Source organism: Plodia interpunctella, chromosome 1, assembly GCF_027563975.2.
Source record: "Plodia interpunctella isolate USDA-ARS_2022_Savannah chromosome 1, ilPloInte3.2, whole genome shotgun sequence".
Lineage (NCBI taxonomy): Eukaryota > Metazoa > Arthropoda > Insecta > Lepidoptera > Pyralidae > Plodia > Plodia interpunctella.
Genome location: NC_071294.1, coordinates 6,990,987 through 7,008,700, shown reverse-complemented (window position 1 = coordinate 7,008,700; position 17,714 = coordinate 6,990,987). Strand labels below are relative to the sequence as shown.

The following is a 17,714-nucleotide window of genomic DNA, read 5'->3' as shown; positions in this document are numbered from 1 at the left end:
ATCTTCATTCACAATTTGTTAACTTTTAACGAACTGGCTTTTGTCTTTTAACGTCGAAATTTTCAAATAGAACATGAATAAGATCCCAATAACCCTTATATGTCAACAAAAAAAGATTACAAACAGTAAATCATGATTTCCCCATTTCGTAATAAGTTACACCTATATATATATATACACCTTATACATATACACCTTTAAGAAAAAATCTACTTAGTACATGGTTTGTATCAACTCACTTTTACTTTCTAAAGTAAACTTCGTTTCATCATCTCTTAAAACAAAAACTTAGTTAATAAAATTTTGTATCAATATATTCGCTGTCTAAATTTAAGGGCTTCTTTGTCTAAGTGAACTCTTTTCTAAAGATAAATTAGCAAGATGTACTAAGTTAAGACCGCAGATAGCCATTCCTGAGTCCTAAATCTGCGCAAGAATGTATTCTTTAACTATTAAAATCCTACATTCAACTTACGTTGGTATAATATATAGTCTATATTCATGTTACTTAAATAAAAGTTATACAATAGATCTAAATTAAGATTTAAAATAAAATAAAACAAAGGGTGCCTGAGGAAGAAAAATTACCTGTGTTTCAGGCATTAAAAGGTAGCGATTAAAATAATTATAAACAATTAACAAAATTTTTAACTTACTTATACAAAACTAATCATATATATAAAAATCATATAATAAGTTATATTACAAAAGAAACAAGTAAAATTATTTTAAAACTATAAGTAATTCTTCTGTTTCTTCATAGGTCATATTTAGGAGGGTTTCAAGGTATACATTACTTATTGACCGCCGACTTCCAAAATGCAGGTGAAGAAGAATATATTGTGTCTGGCGTTCCACCATAAGAGGCGTTAACGCACTTACCTGAGTTAGGTTGGTTGTCGGAGTTGGGCCGCGCCGACGGAGCTCCGTCCCTCGCTTCCACCTCCAGGGCATAGGCTCCCTGCTTCTCCCTGTCGAACACCACCTTCGTGAAGATCTCGCCCGTCTGCATGCTGATCTCGAAGAAATCCTTCCCCTCGTTCCGCGGTGAATCCACGATGTAATAATACACCTACAGTAAAAAAATAAATATGATTTATATTCATAAAATACTAGTTGATACCGTACATATTTTAATACTACCCTATGTGCCATTCCAGGATAAACCAAATCATCGAAATCCACCCCGAATATATTATGATTTCGACATAATAAAAAAGGACCTTATATATTTTTCCAAGTTTTATGCTATATGCGTTTAAAATCTAATCGATTTTGTATGTTTTAGTAAATAATTTCCTCGCATGCATATTTCCAGATCCACACATATAAACTTTCTAATTTGAAATTAACATTTGGGATAGGTATCGAAGTTTTAATACCACCAATATTTCACATATACCCGTCGATTTATTAAATAGAAATCATTTATATTTCAAATTTGCCACTATTTGGCTTATTTTCCTGTGGCTTTGCCCAACTGAATTTTGGGTAGTATCTGGTGCCAACTGCTCATGAATGCATGCTGTGAGAATTGAGTCCAATTTATTATATCAAAAATCAAAATCAATTTATTGTATATATGTATTAAATTTCCTGGCAAACCAACCTATAACCCGTTCAAGAATTCAAAGAAAAAATATATTTCAAATACATAGACAAAATTCAAAAATTTTGATATCAAGATTATAAGGATAAGCAGTTTATGACTATAACACAGAAACCGTAAAAAGTAAAGTTATTCCGTCTACCCGATCCTTTATTCAGGCAACCATGAATTGTTTACGTATGAACCATAAAAGACCGCGATAACCTTAACATTTTCACAGAATTTATCCTATAAATAACATTTTTATAGTGTCGAAAAAGTGCAACTTTAATACTGACAATAATAAAATTATGCAATGAGAACCTTAAAAGATTCTCAATGAGACCTTAGATGATACAGTTATTTGAGATTATTACTGTAAATAAGTGCAATCAAATGAAAAACTTTGACGAAGTGATTCTAATAACTCGACCACGTGATATTCTGACATTCTTGACGATAAATCTATTATATCACAGAGGTACAACATCAGTGCCCATTTATGCTAGCCCGTTGTTAACTTAAGTAAATCTTGCAATAGGACCAAGTCAGAACAGGTGCTTTACATTGTACTTGGCGCATGAAACGTTTTGCGAACTCCTCTACAAGTTTGAAACGGCTTCGAGCCAATTACCAAGTCTAGGAATTATCTTGAAATCGTGAACATACTACGTATCGTAATTAATTCATTACAATTTGGAGAAACTCAATTCCAATTCAATGTTTATCATTTAACGTGAATCGAGATTGGACAAAACAAAATGCAACATTCAATCTTTATTTCATCAAAAACATTATCATGTAATATGTTGCTCAGAATGGGTCTCATGTTCTCAGACATCTCATGTTAAGCTGAGCCGCCCTAAATATACAATTATATGTACCTATATGTAATTTAAGTATAATTAAATTTAACATATATATAAATACATAGTATTCCGTTGTTATAAAAGAACTCCATTATATACTAGATGTTGCCGGGGCTTCGCTCCTGTGGGAATTTTGAGATAAAATATAGCCTATAACAATCTCAGATAACGTACCTTTCTAATGGTTCTAATTTTTGAAATCGGTTCGGTAGTTTTGGAGATTACCCGCCTAAAGCATACAAACTCACAAACTCAAAAACGCTTACCTCTTTATAATAATAGTATAAATGAGGTAACTCATATGCTGTTTATAGAGCAAGAACATTTCTAATGTTAAGAACTTTTCTATTATACTAAAGAGTTCTTGTAACAACGGAACTATTATGCCACATATTTAATTACTCTTTTTTCGGGCTAATGTACCTACATTAGCCTGAAAAAAGGATAAATTGTGCTAACTACCAACTGCGAAAGCCAATTACATTTTTAAAATTGCTTTTAAAATGTATTAATGATAAAAAAATACAAAAAAAAATGTAACATTCAAAATATGAAAAACAGCCCTAGCCTGGCAGGACAGTAAAATTAAACAACCTACGCATGTTAAACGAAGGCAATCCATTTAATAATTCAAAATTTCGCACCAATCCGAAGCGCAATCACGACGACGGGTGAAAATTGCATTTTTGTCCCACGCGTCCGCGAAAATTATAGGCGGAGTAAATTGCAACGCTGCATATTTACACGAAAAATCTACGAATCATTTTTTCCGTGTCCGTGCATTTTGTTACGTCAGCCGCACACGCATTAAACTGCTGAAATATCGGTGGCTATGGCGATACACTTTGTTTTCCTATGATACACATTTTTTTGCAGGTATGACGTACGACAAATTAAAAAAAAAAACAGCTTTGTGTAAACAGTGTAAGTTTCAGTTACAATTATAAATGTTTATTTATTTACGTATATTTTTATCAATAAATAAATATATTATAAGGTAAATATCACCGCTTTTACAAGCGTACATGAAGTTAACAATAGGTTCGGTACGCTTTTGTTTGTTCAATAAATAAAATATACAAACATTGAATTCATCGAGCAAATGAAAATTTTATTAGGAAAAATACCTATATTTTTTTATTTTGCGTATGGAACATGTTGTTTTTCTGAAATACGGACAAAAATTAAAATCTTTACCGAATTTTGAAAACATTAAGCTAAGTACTTCTAAAACAAGCGTGATTTATTAATTGAATTATTATAATTTTTAGATAAAAATTAAAAGCAAGTACCCAATAAATGATTCGCTTCTTACCTGGAGTTCACAAAGGAATTTATTTAAACTAAATGTCCATTTAGTCTAAGTACAATTATATTTTCGACAGTACAAAGAGAATATTATAATCAAGTCCCGATTTCTCTGGCTAGCAAATTGTTATAATCTATGTAATTTATAAAAGAAACTGAAATGAATGGCGATTGTACGGAGATTACTTACTTCTTTTACCGTTTTTGCTCTGACCGATATCTTATTAATCTCAGCTTCCATTTTGAGTAATCCGACGAAAGAGGGGGTAAAGTAGTAAGTGTAATAAATCGCAAGGTTTGTAAAAACAGTTTTATTTTCTTACTTTTATGATTTCAACTTATCACAGAATTGACCTCGCTTCATGAATAAACAAATTGCGTTTAGTAGTTATGATTACAAAAAGACCGCAATGGCATAGCATAGTGGTCACCGTGCAGGGTAATACTATTATGTACCTCGTTTCTAAAAAGTCAAATAAAAAAACGATAACGCAATTTTTTATATGGCACATTCCCACTTCTTGGGAAATGAAAAAGTTTTTGTCTTACAAAATAAACAAAATCGATACAATTAATTTGTCCGTTATTCAATATATTGTGTTTAAACATCTAAATTTATATAGAAACATTATACTTGCCTATTTTTATGAAAAAACATTGTGCGCCTATAACGTATACTTAAAAGTCATGTACGTACATAAATCAACGAGTGCAAAATATGAGTAAAAAGCTACTGGCCTATTTGACACGAAACCCATTCAGGAAGAAAAACAGTCAACGCTTGAAACGTAAATGCTGAATTTCAATAATCATAATGTTGGTTTGCCAGAACATTAAACAACATTAAATTCTTTATTAAGGCATCGAAGACTATAGCATAATCTTCGATGCCTTAATAAAGAATTTAAACTTACCTGGACTACCTCACCTTATAACCTATACCAGAAATCATATTTAAGACATCGCCATTGGCATCCACTTGGTAAATTATATTGTATACAAAATGAAGAAAAAACATAGGGGAGGACAGGAAGCGAAGGATAAAAAACACAAAACAATTCTAACCTGGTTATTGGGGAACGTGCCATCCTTGTCTATGGCGTTGACCTGCGTCACCTTGGTCCCGATAGGCTCTCCCTCCAACACTGTCTCCTGCTCCCTCTCCGTAAACAGTGGGATCTCATCGTTGACATCCTCAAGCATGATGTAGACGGTCGTCTCCGACGCCAGTTGTTGTGCTCCGTTGTTCTAAACAAAATTCAATAATAATATTTGTTATTGGCGAGGGGAGTTTGTAACTCCCCTCGCCAATAAACTCCCCTCGCCAATAACAAATTTTTAAATTTTCCTACCTATTAAAAATACATAATGATTTAACAAATTTAACAAATAAATTGGAGAATATTTAATTTTATAGATACCGATAAAATCCGGCTTACCTCAACGCGAATGGTAAGATTGTATTCCTTGATACTTTCGTAATCTAATGGGTGATTAACTTTTATATCGGCCCAAGTGAAGCCATTGTCGGCTCTTTGTTGTAAATAGAAAGTGTGGAATTTGTTGGTCTGGGCGGTGGATCCGGGCATTAGTCTGTAGAACACGGTCGGGTTGTTCTCAATGCCGGAGCTGAAACACAATGATATGTTACAGATCTCTTCCACCAGACAAAGGATAAGGCGCAGGCTGACTTACTGCGATGCGGATTTCGCCCCTTCAAAGCAGTTTCAACATAAATCCACAAACGGCACAACGTAACTACATGGTAAATATTGTAAAGAATGCTGCTTTTGGAAATGAAGGCGAAACATTTTTCCATTAACTGACTGGTTTTTCTATGTGGGTGATGATTTATTTTGAAGAGAAACATAGAATTACTTTCTTTGTAGTAATAAACGTAAACATATTGACAGCTCTACCTTACACCCCCTTCTCGTCTATGGTGGAAATTGGTCATCTAACTATGTTATAATGCTCAATGTCCAGTAGTCAATATATTACGCCAATATAAGAGGACAGAACAAAATAATTACTGTGTAACATAATTTATCAGCATAACAATAAACCCAACTGAACCCAACCCAATGAACTAATGGCACTTGACGACATAAAGTATTTCCAACATTCACTATAACATACAAAAAACAAATCACAAATCCTACGTAGAAACTGAGATGAGGTAAAACGACAATTACCTTTGTCTGGTAAACAAATATAAATTAAAAAGACATTGAATATCTAAATCAGAAAAGCGTGACATGACAAGTAATCCATTCACGCAAAATCCGTGGGTCGAATGAAAGGAAAATATCGCATGAAAAATACTGATAATAATATTCAATGAGGGCTTGGTGTATTATACAAATGAACACACCTACTCGCTCTTTAAAGATTTTAAAGCTTATTTCGAATTCAAATCAGAATTTGATCTATCAATACATATTCAGCAGGGCTCTGTCTTGATACTTACGACCATTAACAATATCAAAAATAAAATCAATAATTATCGGGATTGGGTGTGTTATTTATCTTTTTTTTTTCTTAACGTGACGACTCGGCAAATCATGTCAGAGCCATCATTATCTATTGAAATTGCGTATATTTAAAGGCATATTTAATAAATTTACAAAAATATCACTAAGTTTTTTATAATTATATCACTAAGTTTAAAAAAAATCACTTTTGACACAAGCTTTTATTATTGTCAGAGGGATTTTATTGCATTAAATGTGTGTCAAATAAATCAGGTCCGTAAACCGCAGAAGAGTTCATACGTACGGTGGCGTTCCTGAGTGCACCATCAGGTCATGCTTATCATAATAATGCATTGAACGTGTGTACAAAATTTCTGCTCAATCGGTTGAAGATATCTGCTTTAAAATAGAAGTGCAAGATTCCACCCAAATAGATATAGGGACATTACATTGCAAGTTGAAATAAAAAAGGAAACTTTGTGTTAGGGACAACATGATATCCATGAGTCTAGACACTATTATGAGACTAGATACTGAATACTAAGAAATACATTTACCGATTAACGTACAACACCCCGCGAATAAGTGTGAATGAATTACTCGCCAATACTAATGATAATGTTAGGTTAGTATAGTGAATTAGTAATGGTTTCGTCTTATAACCATGTAAGTTTGAAATGTGTATTTAGGACGAACAGATAGACCATAGGGTGAACCAGACATTGTCATTTGCCAGCACTCGTGATGATGCACAGAATGATGTGATGATCTACTCTATAGACGCATGTAATAGCATGGTACTGATGCACATACATTAACAAGTTAATAAAGTTGACCTCAGAAATGAATACACTAGGAACTGTAGCATTACCAGTATAAATATAAGCCAAAGATATAATTTTTATTTCAAGTCACTTTTTATGTAAAGGCCGCCTTTATAATTACGTTACGTTAGCTCTATGTAAGAACTTACGATATATATATATATATATATATATATATATATATATATATATATATATATATATATATATATATATATATATATATATATATATATATATATCTCGACGGTGAAGTGTTATCACCTAAATGACGATTTTTTAGAAAATCACTTTCAAGGTGTTTGACTATTTTTTGTATCCATCGATATATCTAATTTTGAAGAGATTACGACAAGTTACTTCCACATTACCACGTGTTAACGATGGCAAAAGTTACTCATGAAAGAGCAAGCGATGAAAGACTTACTAGTGTAAAGATGGCCTAGTCTTAGGCACATAATAGCTACGCAATAAAATAAAATAGGTCATTTACATTAGCACCTTATAAATTTTTTAAAGTATGATCGATTTAAATTTTAAATGGGATAAAATGGTTATGCTACAGTATATATGGTAGGTAGTTCGTCTTCGACCTTGGTTTAGCGCCATAATACTTACTTTCCTATTACGAATATCCTGATATCCCTTATATTCAAGTAGATTAATAACTATAGAATCTAATAGCAACCCTATGATATCCATAAATTTAAAAAATAAGCTAATGCACCTCCAACATCTACGAACAATAATATTAAGGAAAGAAATGTAGTTTCAGTAAAATAAAATACCGGCCCGAGGTAAGACATACACAAAACATTTCATATCTCTAACAAAAAAATATATAAATCAAGGATTAATTAATGCACTGAAAACGGAACTATAGAAAGTTCTAGTGTTTACTTCTGTATATAAAAGATAAATTAAAAAAGTACCCTTAAATACATGATGGATCTATCTAAGTTATACATTGTTGAAGAACTGTGTAACATGCTAACATTCTTGAAAAATCTCACGATTTGATTTATTCTTTTGTTTTAACCTACATGCAGTTAAGTATATCTCATATTCTTATTGAATACAATGTCGTCACTAAAAACGTCTTTTTACAATCATAAATACTATGTATACATAATAATTATAAATGTGAAAATTTGTGTCCTGCTTTCGCATCGAAAGACTTAGTTTAAGTAATTTTTGACGTCAATAAGTGATGTATATCATCCTAAAATGAATAAAGAATTTTGAATTTGAAACACAGCAATTGATTGAGGAAATTTTGAGTGTGGATTAGCTGGACAGTGCCAAAAATAAGCTATTCCACAGGCGGGAGTCGCAGGCAACGACTAGTATATAAATGTAATAATTTTTTTCTTTATCTTTTGTTGTTTTAGAAACATGTTTAAGTATTCAATATCGATGACAGTAGAGAGACGTTTTTTTCTATTAGATGATGCATGTCTGTAGTAAATCCACTCTTATCCTTATGTATTCTACTTTTAAAAAATAATCTGAAATTCTTAGTCACCCCTTCATTGTGAAATAAGCTTATTTTAAATTCGTTTTCATAGGTATATCTCAATTTCAAATACATATAAAATGACTGATCTTAAAATTTATTATTTTGTTTGGTATTCAAAAAATAGCATAAGAAGATTATTTATTTACGAATTTTGTATCTACTGTGTATATTTTTAACAAAGTATATTATTCGACCAATGCTGTTAACTATACCTGCCCACATCAGACTGAATAGAGTTAGATTATACTACAAGACATCAGAATTAACGAGATTTGCTCAACACTGTTGTTAACCCATTCCTTAGAAGCAGTGAACCCTTCAAATGCTCGCTGGTGAGGCCCGGGACCGTGTGTGTTTGTGACGATGCAAATTTCCGACAGACAAGGACAGAACATTATACTCTGGTCACCAGGTGAGAGGCACATAACGGTATTTGGACACTCACTACGAATCAGCTCCTTCCACATGAATACTATTAATTTATAAAAAAAAATTAAAGTAATCGTGTAGGTATTTTTTGAAAACTAACTGTAGTAAAATAGAAAAGCAAAAACTAAGTCATTCTTTTTCTATTTATTACATTACATATGAATGGAGTAAATAGAAAAAAGGATTTCCGATGTGGAGGTCGCTGAGCGGCGCGAGGTCCACACTGCGTGCGGGTGCCTAGTGGCGGGCTGCGTGCGGTGCCCGAGCCGAACAGTTACACGCACCTTGCTTTCACTGACACCACTTTGGCGCCCACGGGCAAATTCTCTCGTATGTAGATCGGGCCGTACACTGTGTGATCCCACACGGGGGGATTGTTTGCGCGATCCACTACGTCTATCTGCACTTCCACGCTGCGCGACAAGGACGGATAACCCTTGTCTTCAGCTTTAGCTTCCAATCTGTACGTTTCTCGCTATTGGGAAGGGGTCGATGGAAAAAGACAAAACCACGTCGTTAGTAGTGTTAAGAGTGGAGGAGCGGCGGGCCCGAAGGCCCGCTGCGCCTTATACCAACCTGGCTTTCACACTGGTCACTACGGTACCCACTGTGACATTCTCTTTGATGTGAACGGGGCCATACGTGGTCATGTCCCAGATGGGGGGCTTATTGTTCCTGTCTACCACGTCTAATTCAACGTCCACGTCTGCGGAGGAGGGCGGGGCGCCTCTGTCGGAGGCCCGCACTCGCAGTCGGTACCTGTCCCGCTACAGATACACGGGTCAGAGGTCAGCGGGGGAAAATAAAACATAACACAAATAAAATATAACACATAACGTACTCGTGGCTAATAAACAATTAAAATAATCCAAAAATAAACTAAAATACCTTTCTCTTTCACATTGATGTTGTTAATTGGCTGTTCAAGAATGGATTTTTAATAAAATATAGTAAATATACTCACATACGTCTCGCATTCTTTCAGTAAGCCAAATTAAAACAAGATAAAATATAAAAGAGTTAACTATAAGTAACAGTACACCAGCCACGCCGTCCGCTCGCACGCACCATTCCTTAACTTACAGTAACATTCCATAAGTAGCCAATATCAGAGATGGTGCAAGAAAAGAAAATCGGAAATAAAACGTTTCTGTATTTTACAAGGTTCATCTGTACAATACGGAAAAGACAAACTGTACATTATTTAATTACTCTGTACAATAATAAACTAAACTAATTTAAAACCAAAATAACAGAACGAAAAGCAGGCAAATGCATGCGGCTCTGCATACAAGACATGGCGGAAAGGTCAGGTTGTCATAAGAAGGTTTAATGACCTCGTATTGACTACAACGAAACGACACTCATTTAAATGAATATATTACAAACGGTGGACGTTACGTTTAAACTGTACAAATTTTGAGAACGTTGCCCCTTTCACAGAAGGAATATGTCACAACTGGCCAGATGGCCAAACTGCCGCATAGGCAATCTGACCATCTCGATTAGGAACTATTATAAATACAATATATTAATATATACTGGAGCCCTGTAAAAAACTTCATAATTATCATGATAACATTGTTGTAAATGATGATATATGAGTAGTCGTCTACCAGAGCGAACATACATACAGAGGTTTGGCTGGAGTCGAACCGCCCGAGAACATCACGCTCCGCAAAACAAAATGGGTGATTAGTAACAAAACATGTACATACATGTAGTATTAATAGGTATGTTAAAGCGTAAGCTTCTGAAATCAATTAATCGATTACTTATAATAAAATAAACTTCAAAACTAGTTTGTGCGAAATATACAGAAGTGCAGTTACGGAAACTGTACATGTTTTAGAACTAAACGTAGGTCTGTACGGTGAAATATTTACAGCAGTATTATCTCTGTTATGAGTATTATACACAAGTCGTATTTCTGTAAGATAATAGTCAATGCAAGTAGGTGCTGCGGAAATAAATCTTAACGAAGATCGAGTGCGGAGCCGGCGCTGGCGGCAAATTAAACTAATAATTGTGCTGCAAGAAGAACAAGCCCGCCCGGCGACTCCGGCCCCCGCGCCGTTCAATGGACAACTACTCCTCACAGCCAGGATTACCCCTCTCCTTAGCAATTTACAGCAGCGGATAAATTTAGAACTATTTACAGTTAATTAAACTTAAAGTACGTGCCAATTGAATCCTAGGCCTTGTAGGTAGCACTCATCCACCAAACTTTTTATAAAAGTTGTACCCATTCACGCATCGCACTTGTCATAAAAACATACATACGTATTATTATTTCCTACTTTGTTATGTACGTAAATAATACTTACGTCGAGAGGCTTCTTCAGTATTATCCAACCTGATTCAGGTTGAATTTCAAAATATTCTATATCAGCAGGGTTAAAAGGCGCACTTAAAGTATATACAATGGCGCCGTTATTATCAGCATCTTCATCAGATGCTGATACCCTGAGAATATTTGTGCCAATACTGGCGTCTTGTTTAACGTTCTCCACATATTTCTGTAAGATATACCAATATGATGAACATCAAAGTCGGATCGCTATTTTCATGCAAAATTATAACACAATTTGTGATTTCATGCAATACTGTGCTTATTACTACTACGTACAAATACTATAGCTTACTTGTCTGTCGAATAGTGGTGGGTTATCATTAACGTCGGTTATTTCCACAGTAAATGAGCAAACTCCTTCTAATGAAGGCTCCCCTTGGTCAGTGGCTTTAACTGTTACTGACACAAACTTTCCATCGTCTCCCTCCCGATCGAAAACTTTGTTTGTAGAAACTTCACCGGTTTCTTCATCAACCGTGAACTTGGTACCTTTTTGATTTGGCTGCTGAACTATTGAATATTTCACTTGACCATTGACACCTTTGTCTTCATCCGTAGCATGTACTTTAATAACTGGACTACCATTTGGCGCGCCTTCTTCTACTTTAGGGAAATAAGTCGGACAGTCTTTAAATATGGGCTTGTTATCGTTCACATCAGTTATAAACACAACTACTACAGCAGTCGAAGTATGTATTGTAGCGTCTCCGTTAACACAACATGCGCCATCATCCATAGCAGTCACATTAAGTTCGTACTTATCTCTGTCTAATGATATAGCCTTATTGTGCAGTCGTATGACACCAGTTATTTCTTCTATAACAAACTGTCCTGAACTAGTGCCCCCACCAACGAATCCAAATCTCACATTATCACCGTCTTTGTCTGAAGCCACTACAGTTGTGACCAATGTATTAGGTCCAGCGTTTTCGTCCACATTGGGCGTGTACACTTGTTGCGAAAACTTGGGCTCTTCGTCATTTTTGTTTTTGGTGTAGACTCTGACAGTCGCAGTGCCTGTTTTCGCTGGTTCTCCCTTATCTTTAGCAGTGACTACAAATTCGTAGTAGGCGTTGTTGTTGTCGGCATCTAGTTGCTTGTTGTTTGTGATAATTCCGTTTGAATCTACACTGAAGTGGTCATCTGAAAGAAAACATTTGAATCAACATATTATTATATCCAGTACAATTTTCGTGATTGAGTTCCAAACAACCTCACTTTTTACTATATCACCTCATAGAAATAGTAAGATTGGTATATAACACAGACTTATATGAGGCATCGATTAACAAAGCGCCGCAGTGTTTTCGAAGTAAGAAACCTCAATGTAAGAGCTTTCGCAGTCAAGTAGGTATACCATTAACCGTATATAATATCCTTGCTGATTGCCTTGCTTATTTCAGTTTTTGATAGATGTCTAAAACTGAAATGAGCAAGGCACAGACACTATCATTTAGATAATTTATTCTGTTTGATAAATATAATTTAGCGGTGCATGGTGGAATTTCTAAACTCGTATTTTTACAAACAACGCCATCTATCGGTATAATACAAAACTACTGACATTGTACGTTTCTCAGTGCCAATAGTAGATGTCGCTATGGGGACAATATGAATTTAAACTTTTCAACATGGAACTTCACGGAAAATAAAAATAAGTTTTACCTGAGACCAAATATTCTATCTCAGCATTTTTCCCGGAATCAGCATCCATGGCCTTGACCCTGAGGATGCTGGTGCCAAGAGGGATGTCCTCGTCTACGTTGTGGGCCTGGTAGTCAGGCAGCTCAAACTTAGGGGCGTTGTCGTTCACGTCAGTCACACGTATCGTGAGCTGGAATTTTGGAATTAATAAATTAAGTTTTTTCTTTGCGAAATACTATTATATTATTACAACTTTCACAAAAATGTATACTTATTAGTTTTACACTTTAAACGTTTTGTGAAATTCTTGTAAAAATGCATGTACTAACATATCGCCTGTACTTAAGAAAAATACATAAAATTATAAAAGTTAATTATAATTATGTATTTGTCAAAAAAAAAACTATTATTATTTTCATATTTTTACTTAAACAAAGCTCGGAAGCGTCAACCTTGATTTTGGCAAATATTTACTTTATGTAATTAACAATATGGCTGTCACCCCCAGGTTTCACTATACTAGAGCCCTGTGTTTATTTTTCAGTGACTAGAGCCATATCATGGAATTAGTAGGTACTCCGTACGAAGTACTTACTAGATCAAATATATATTATTCCGTGAGCCATATGGTGACGTATACGACAGCGCAAGGAGATCAGAACAGTCAAATAGAACGGTGATTATTTATCTAAAAAGAAAGTTTTCGGTATAGGTATGTTCTGAATTAATTTCCAAATAACAGGTAGGTACATTTTTACGTAGGTACCTCAACAGATGTAGAAAATCCACCAGAGTCTTCCGTAGCAGTAACAACCAGGGAGTACACATGCGGCTGCCTCAGGTCTTCAAAGTCCAGTTCCTTGGCAAGCTTGACGATGCCAGAGGTGGGCCCAATGTTGAACGTGCCCGCGCCCTGACCTTGCGCTTTCAGGGTGTAGCGAATCTCGCGGTCAGCGAACGATTTGGCTTTTACTGATATTATACTGAAATGCAAGATGTATTTCATCAGACTCTTCGAGATGTATTTCATTCAGATTTATTGTGCCAACAATAGGTAATGTGATTCCTGAGGAAGAATTAGTTTTAACCATAATAATTAATTGGTTATTAATTATTATGGTTTTACCCAAGCGAAGCCGGGACGGGCCGCTAGTTCATCATAAATACAAAATACAATATTCGTATGAACGTAGTGCCTGTGAATATCTATATCTTGAATTTTGATGTTACGGTCTTGCAGGCCACTAAATAAAGTAATATCATGATTAAAATTTTTGAAAATTGGACATAGGACTAGAAATCGCCCTAGTAATTATACTACGAAGGATGTCCTAGTCACTAACGTAAGAGGCAATTATTTTCTTCAAACGAAATAGATAGATGTAGAAGACTGCAACAAAGCATGGAGGCATGGAAAAGATAGACATTATTAGGTTAAGGCCGATGCATCCATGCGTGAGCGTGATGGATTCAGGAACAAAATTACACCGCTCATGTCAGAATCCATTGTCTGTGAGAAACAAAGCCGTAACTACTTTTTGCCAACATGTGCTGACGAAATGAAAATACTGTTAAGTAGGTAGGTATTAAAATAGCAAAAGTTTGTATTGTACACTTGTGCCTACTTGAATATTGTGTAAAGTCCAGTAGTGGATACATGCTGAGAAGGTTTAAGTAAATAAAAATATTATTCAACATTTTTTTTTATCTATCAACTAGGATATAAATATATAGCATCACCATCCTACTAATACTATAAATGTGAAACTGTGTTTATTGGTCATTCTTTCACGTCAAAACGGTGCATTGGATTAAGTTATATTTAGTGTGGAGATACCTAGTTGGAGAGTGATACAGGCAACTTTTTGCAATTGGTGCCCATCTAGTACGAAATGTTAGATAATGAATATGATTTACTCAGCTAATTTGAAGCAAACACTAAAAAGCAGTATTGAAATAAATCATCACATAACTCACTCGGAGTCTTTCTTCTGGTTCTCAGCGATCTCGGCCTCGTAGCTGGGCAGGTAGAACTGCGGCGCGCGTTTGCCGCCGACGATACTCAGCCGCTCCTCGGGGGTCGACTGGAAACGTCTTTCGTCCACACGCCCACTCTGAAATTGTTAAGTAATCATCAATCTGAAGTAAAAGTGATAGGTTGAGAGGACTCTCAACCTATCGCCAGTTGGCTGTAAGAGATCCCTACATTGGATAAGTCCGCCGTTCTTACATGTACCTTTATTATCTTCATTTTAATTTCTGTACCTTTTTCGTACCTTAATGGTTTTCAAAATGTTATACACTAACCGTTTACTTAAGGATTTTTCAGTGCAAATGCGAATCACACACGGAGGATTGCGTACAAAGCCACGAGGACTATCGGTCTGATTGCTTACAAACCGCTTTTCTCTACAACGCGTAGAGATAACAAGTTGCAAATATCAGACGTATGCTATATGTGTATATATTTTCCATAGGTCAATAAGCTTTTTTTATTAGGTTCACGGTACCCACCGGGAACCTAATAAAAAGATATAACAGTTTTCTTATTTGTTGGATTTCAATGAACCTAGAATCAGACCAAGAATCGAATCAAGAATGAGAAAGTTCTAGTTTAATTCAAATATCAGAAAACTATTTTATTTTTGTCTCAGTCGAAACATTTGGTTGCAGCTATAAACCACGTTACAGTTTATCTCCAGCATCTTTAGGTTAGCACTCAAGTTATTATTAGCGGAATGGAAATAGAATGTCGCAAAGTACTGAGTCATAAACTTCCATGACATATGTGAAACATATTGAATTACACATTGGGTCAAACGAGGTTTCTTCGAAGAAAGGGCCAAATGAAAAGGGTTCCAACTTGAGTTTTGTAAAGAATTTAAAAAAGGAAAGGATGTGTTTTGAAATACTAATCAAGAGACAATTAACATCAGTCAATGTCCATTAGGACATTCAGCTCCATTCCTTGGTACTGACTGCGAGTAGGTATGTAATATATAAAATCTATACGAAGAAGTGTATCAACCAAATACGTGTGTCTTGTTCAACTATGAAGAACAATTTAGAAACTAACCTGATCTTCGGCCTTCACGTACAAAACATATTCCATATCCAACTGGAACGGATCAGTGCCCTTTGTGCGGACCACTCCAGATCTCTCGTCCACCTCAAACCGGCCGCCGGTCCGGTCCCGGACGATGAAGTAGTGGATATTGTGGTCGGTGTCTGGGTCCCTGGCCTGCAGCGTAAACACTGGGGTGTTCGGTGCTGCGTTGAGTTGCACCACCGTTTGCATCGGCAAAGGCCGGTTGATAAAGTAAGGCGGCTCATCGTTGACATCCTTGACGTGGATTATAACTCGCTGATTGTCCGTATCTGAAACATAATTTGAGATTTTTATTTTCGTTTTAATAAAAATATTTTTTATTTACCGACCGACCGTAATTACTTTAATATGCGAGTTATTTTCAGAGCCCGACCAAGCACGCTCTACCCCTAAATCAGGAAAGTCAGGATGCTTGAATAAATTAAGTAAGATGGGATAAACGATAAAAGAGATTGGGCTATTCATGCGTGTAGGCGTAATGCGTAAAGACCGTGATTAACTGAATCAATATGCAAAGAGTATCTACGATCGTTGATAGCATATAGAGTTCTAACAAAGCTGATAAAATACTTACATTTCAAAGCCACTGCAGTTGGTTAGCATGAAAATAAATAAACATATAGTCAGGTTATGGCTATTATATATACATAGTTAGTACCAAAATGAAATAGTAACTACTTAATTAAACTTGTGTTCTGTTCTTATGTTTGAAAACTCCAGCTCAATCGCAAATTCAGTGTGTTATTTATGAAACAGATACCAACCACACAACCACACAAACTAGGGGCATGATCAAACATTGCCCTAACACCCTGCTATCCTTTTTGTCCGGGATTTCCGTAAATCCGCAGTATAAATCCGCAGTTTGCTGTAATCCAATACGCGGCTTTAGTTTCTGTAGTTTCACACACAAATAAACGCAAGGAACGTTGACAAGAAAGAAGCAGCCCTATGATTACATTAACTTATACGTGTTAGTGCCTAAAGTATTCAGTATTTAAAACAATATATATAGTATAAGATTAAAATCTTACACGGACGCTTTTGTTCTTCCAATGATGTTTTCAATGGCTGACTGGATGACAAACTATTATCATATCTTTTCTAGTATTAATCTTACCAATAATTATATAAAATTTGACATGAAAAAGTGCACGTGAGGGTCTTATTTCATGTCACTTATTAAATGTTTTGTTGACTTTGAAAGATAAATCAAGGTTCCATGCCCGAACTCTACGTTAGATATAGTTACGTCTACTGATCGATCGATGTGCCACCGTGCTAAATAAAAAAAAACCTACTCTCAAGGAGGTAAAAAAATATATTAAATCAAGAAATTTCTTATACTTAACATACAAGATAACAGCAGACAAATATTTTCTCATAATTCAAGATATTTCATAAAACAACAGCGGGGCGAATGGCCTGCTGGGGAGTTTGATTTTGTAGGAACCTATACGTTAGGTTGGAGGGTTGCCAGAAATCAAAACATATGTAACTAAATAAGTATTATTGCATTCTATGTCATTGCTATATGTTTTTGGGCTTCCTTGCAAATACTTCTTAGTTTTTTTTATTTTTTCTGTATAAACGTACT

At 35.2% G+C, this 17,714-nt stretch overlaps 1 protein-coding gene across 7 annotated transcripts in view; it reads right to left on the bottom strand.

The window, feature by feature from the left end:
- The window catches only part of CadN (Cadherin-N), a 275,837-nt gene that overhangs the window by 210,047 nt on the left and 48,076 nt on the right, over positions 1-17,714 (bottom strand). For 4 of the 7 annotated variants that reach the window (XM_053744134.2, XM_053743981.2, XM_053744305.2 and 1 more), the window contains exons 3-13: positions 16,692-16,703; positions 16,085-16,386; positions 14,986-15,122; positions 13,775-13,991; positions 13,030-13,198; positions 11,657-12,507; positions 11,339-11,530; positions 9,296-9,486; positions 5,205-5,394; positions 4,831-5,013; positions 883-1,072 (exon numbers count right to left, since the gene is read on the bottom strand). In XM_053744134.2, coding sequence (XP_053600109.1) covers positions 883-1,072; positions 4,831-5,013; positions 5,205-5,394; positions 9,296-9,486; positions 11,339-11,530; positions 11,657-12,507; positions 13,030-13,198; positions 13,775-13,991; positions 14,986-15,122; positions 16,085-16,386; positions 16,692-16,703 — 2,634 coding nt within the window. Of the gene's footprint in view, positions 1-882; positions 1,073-4,830; positions 5,014-5,204; positions 5,395-9,295; positions 9,487-9,587; positions 9,779-11,338; positions 11,531-11,656; positions 12,508-13,029; positions 13,199-13,774; positions 13,992-14,985; positions 15,123-16,084; positions 16,387-16,691; positions 16,704-17,714 lie in introns of all 7 variants that reach the window. The other 3 variants (XM_053744061.2, XM_053744223.2, XM_064436927.1) reach the window with 2 other exon arrangements.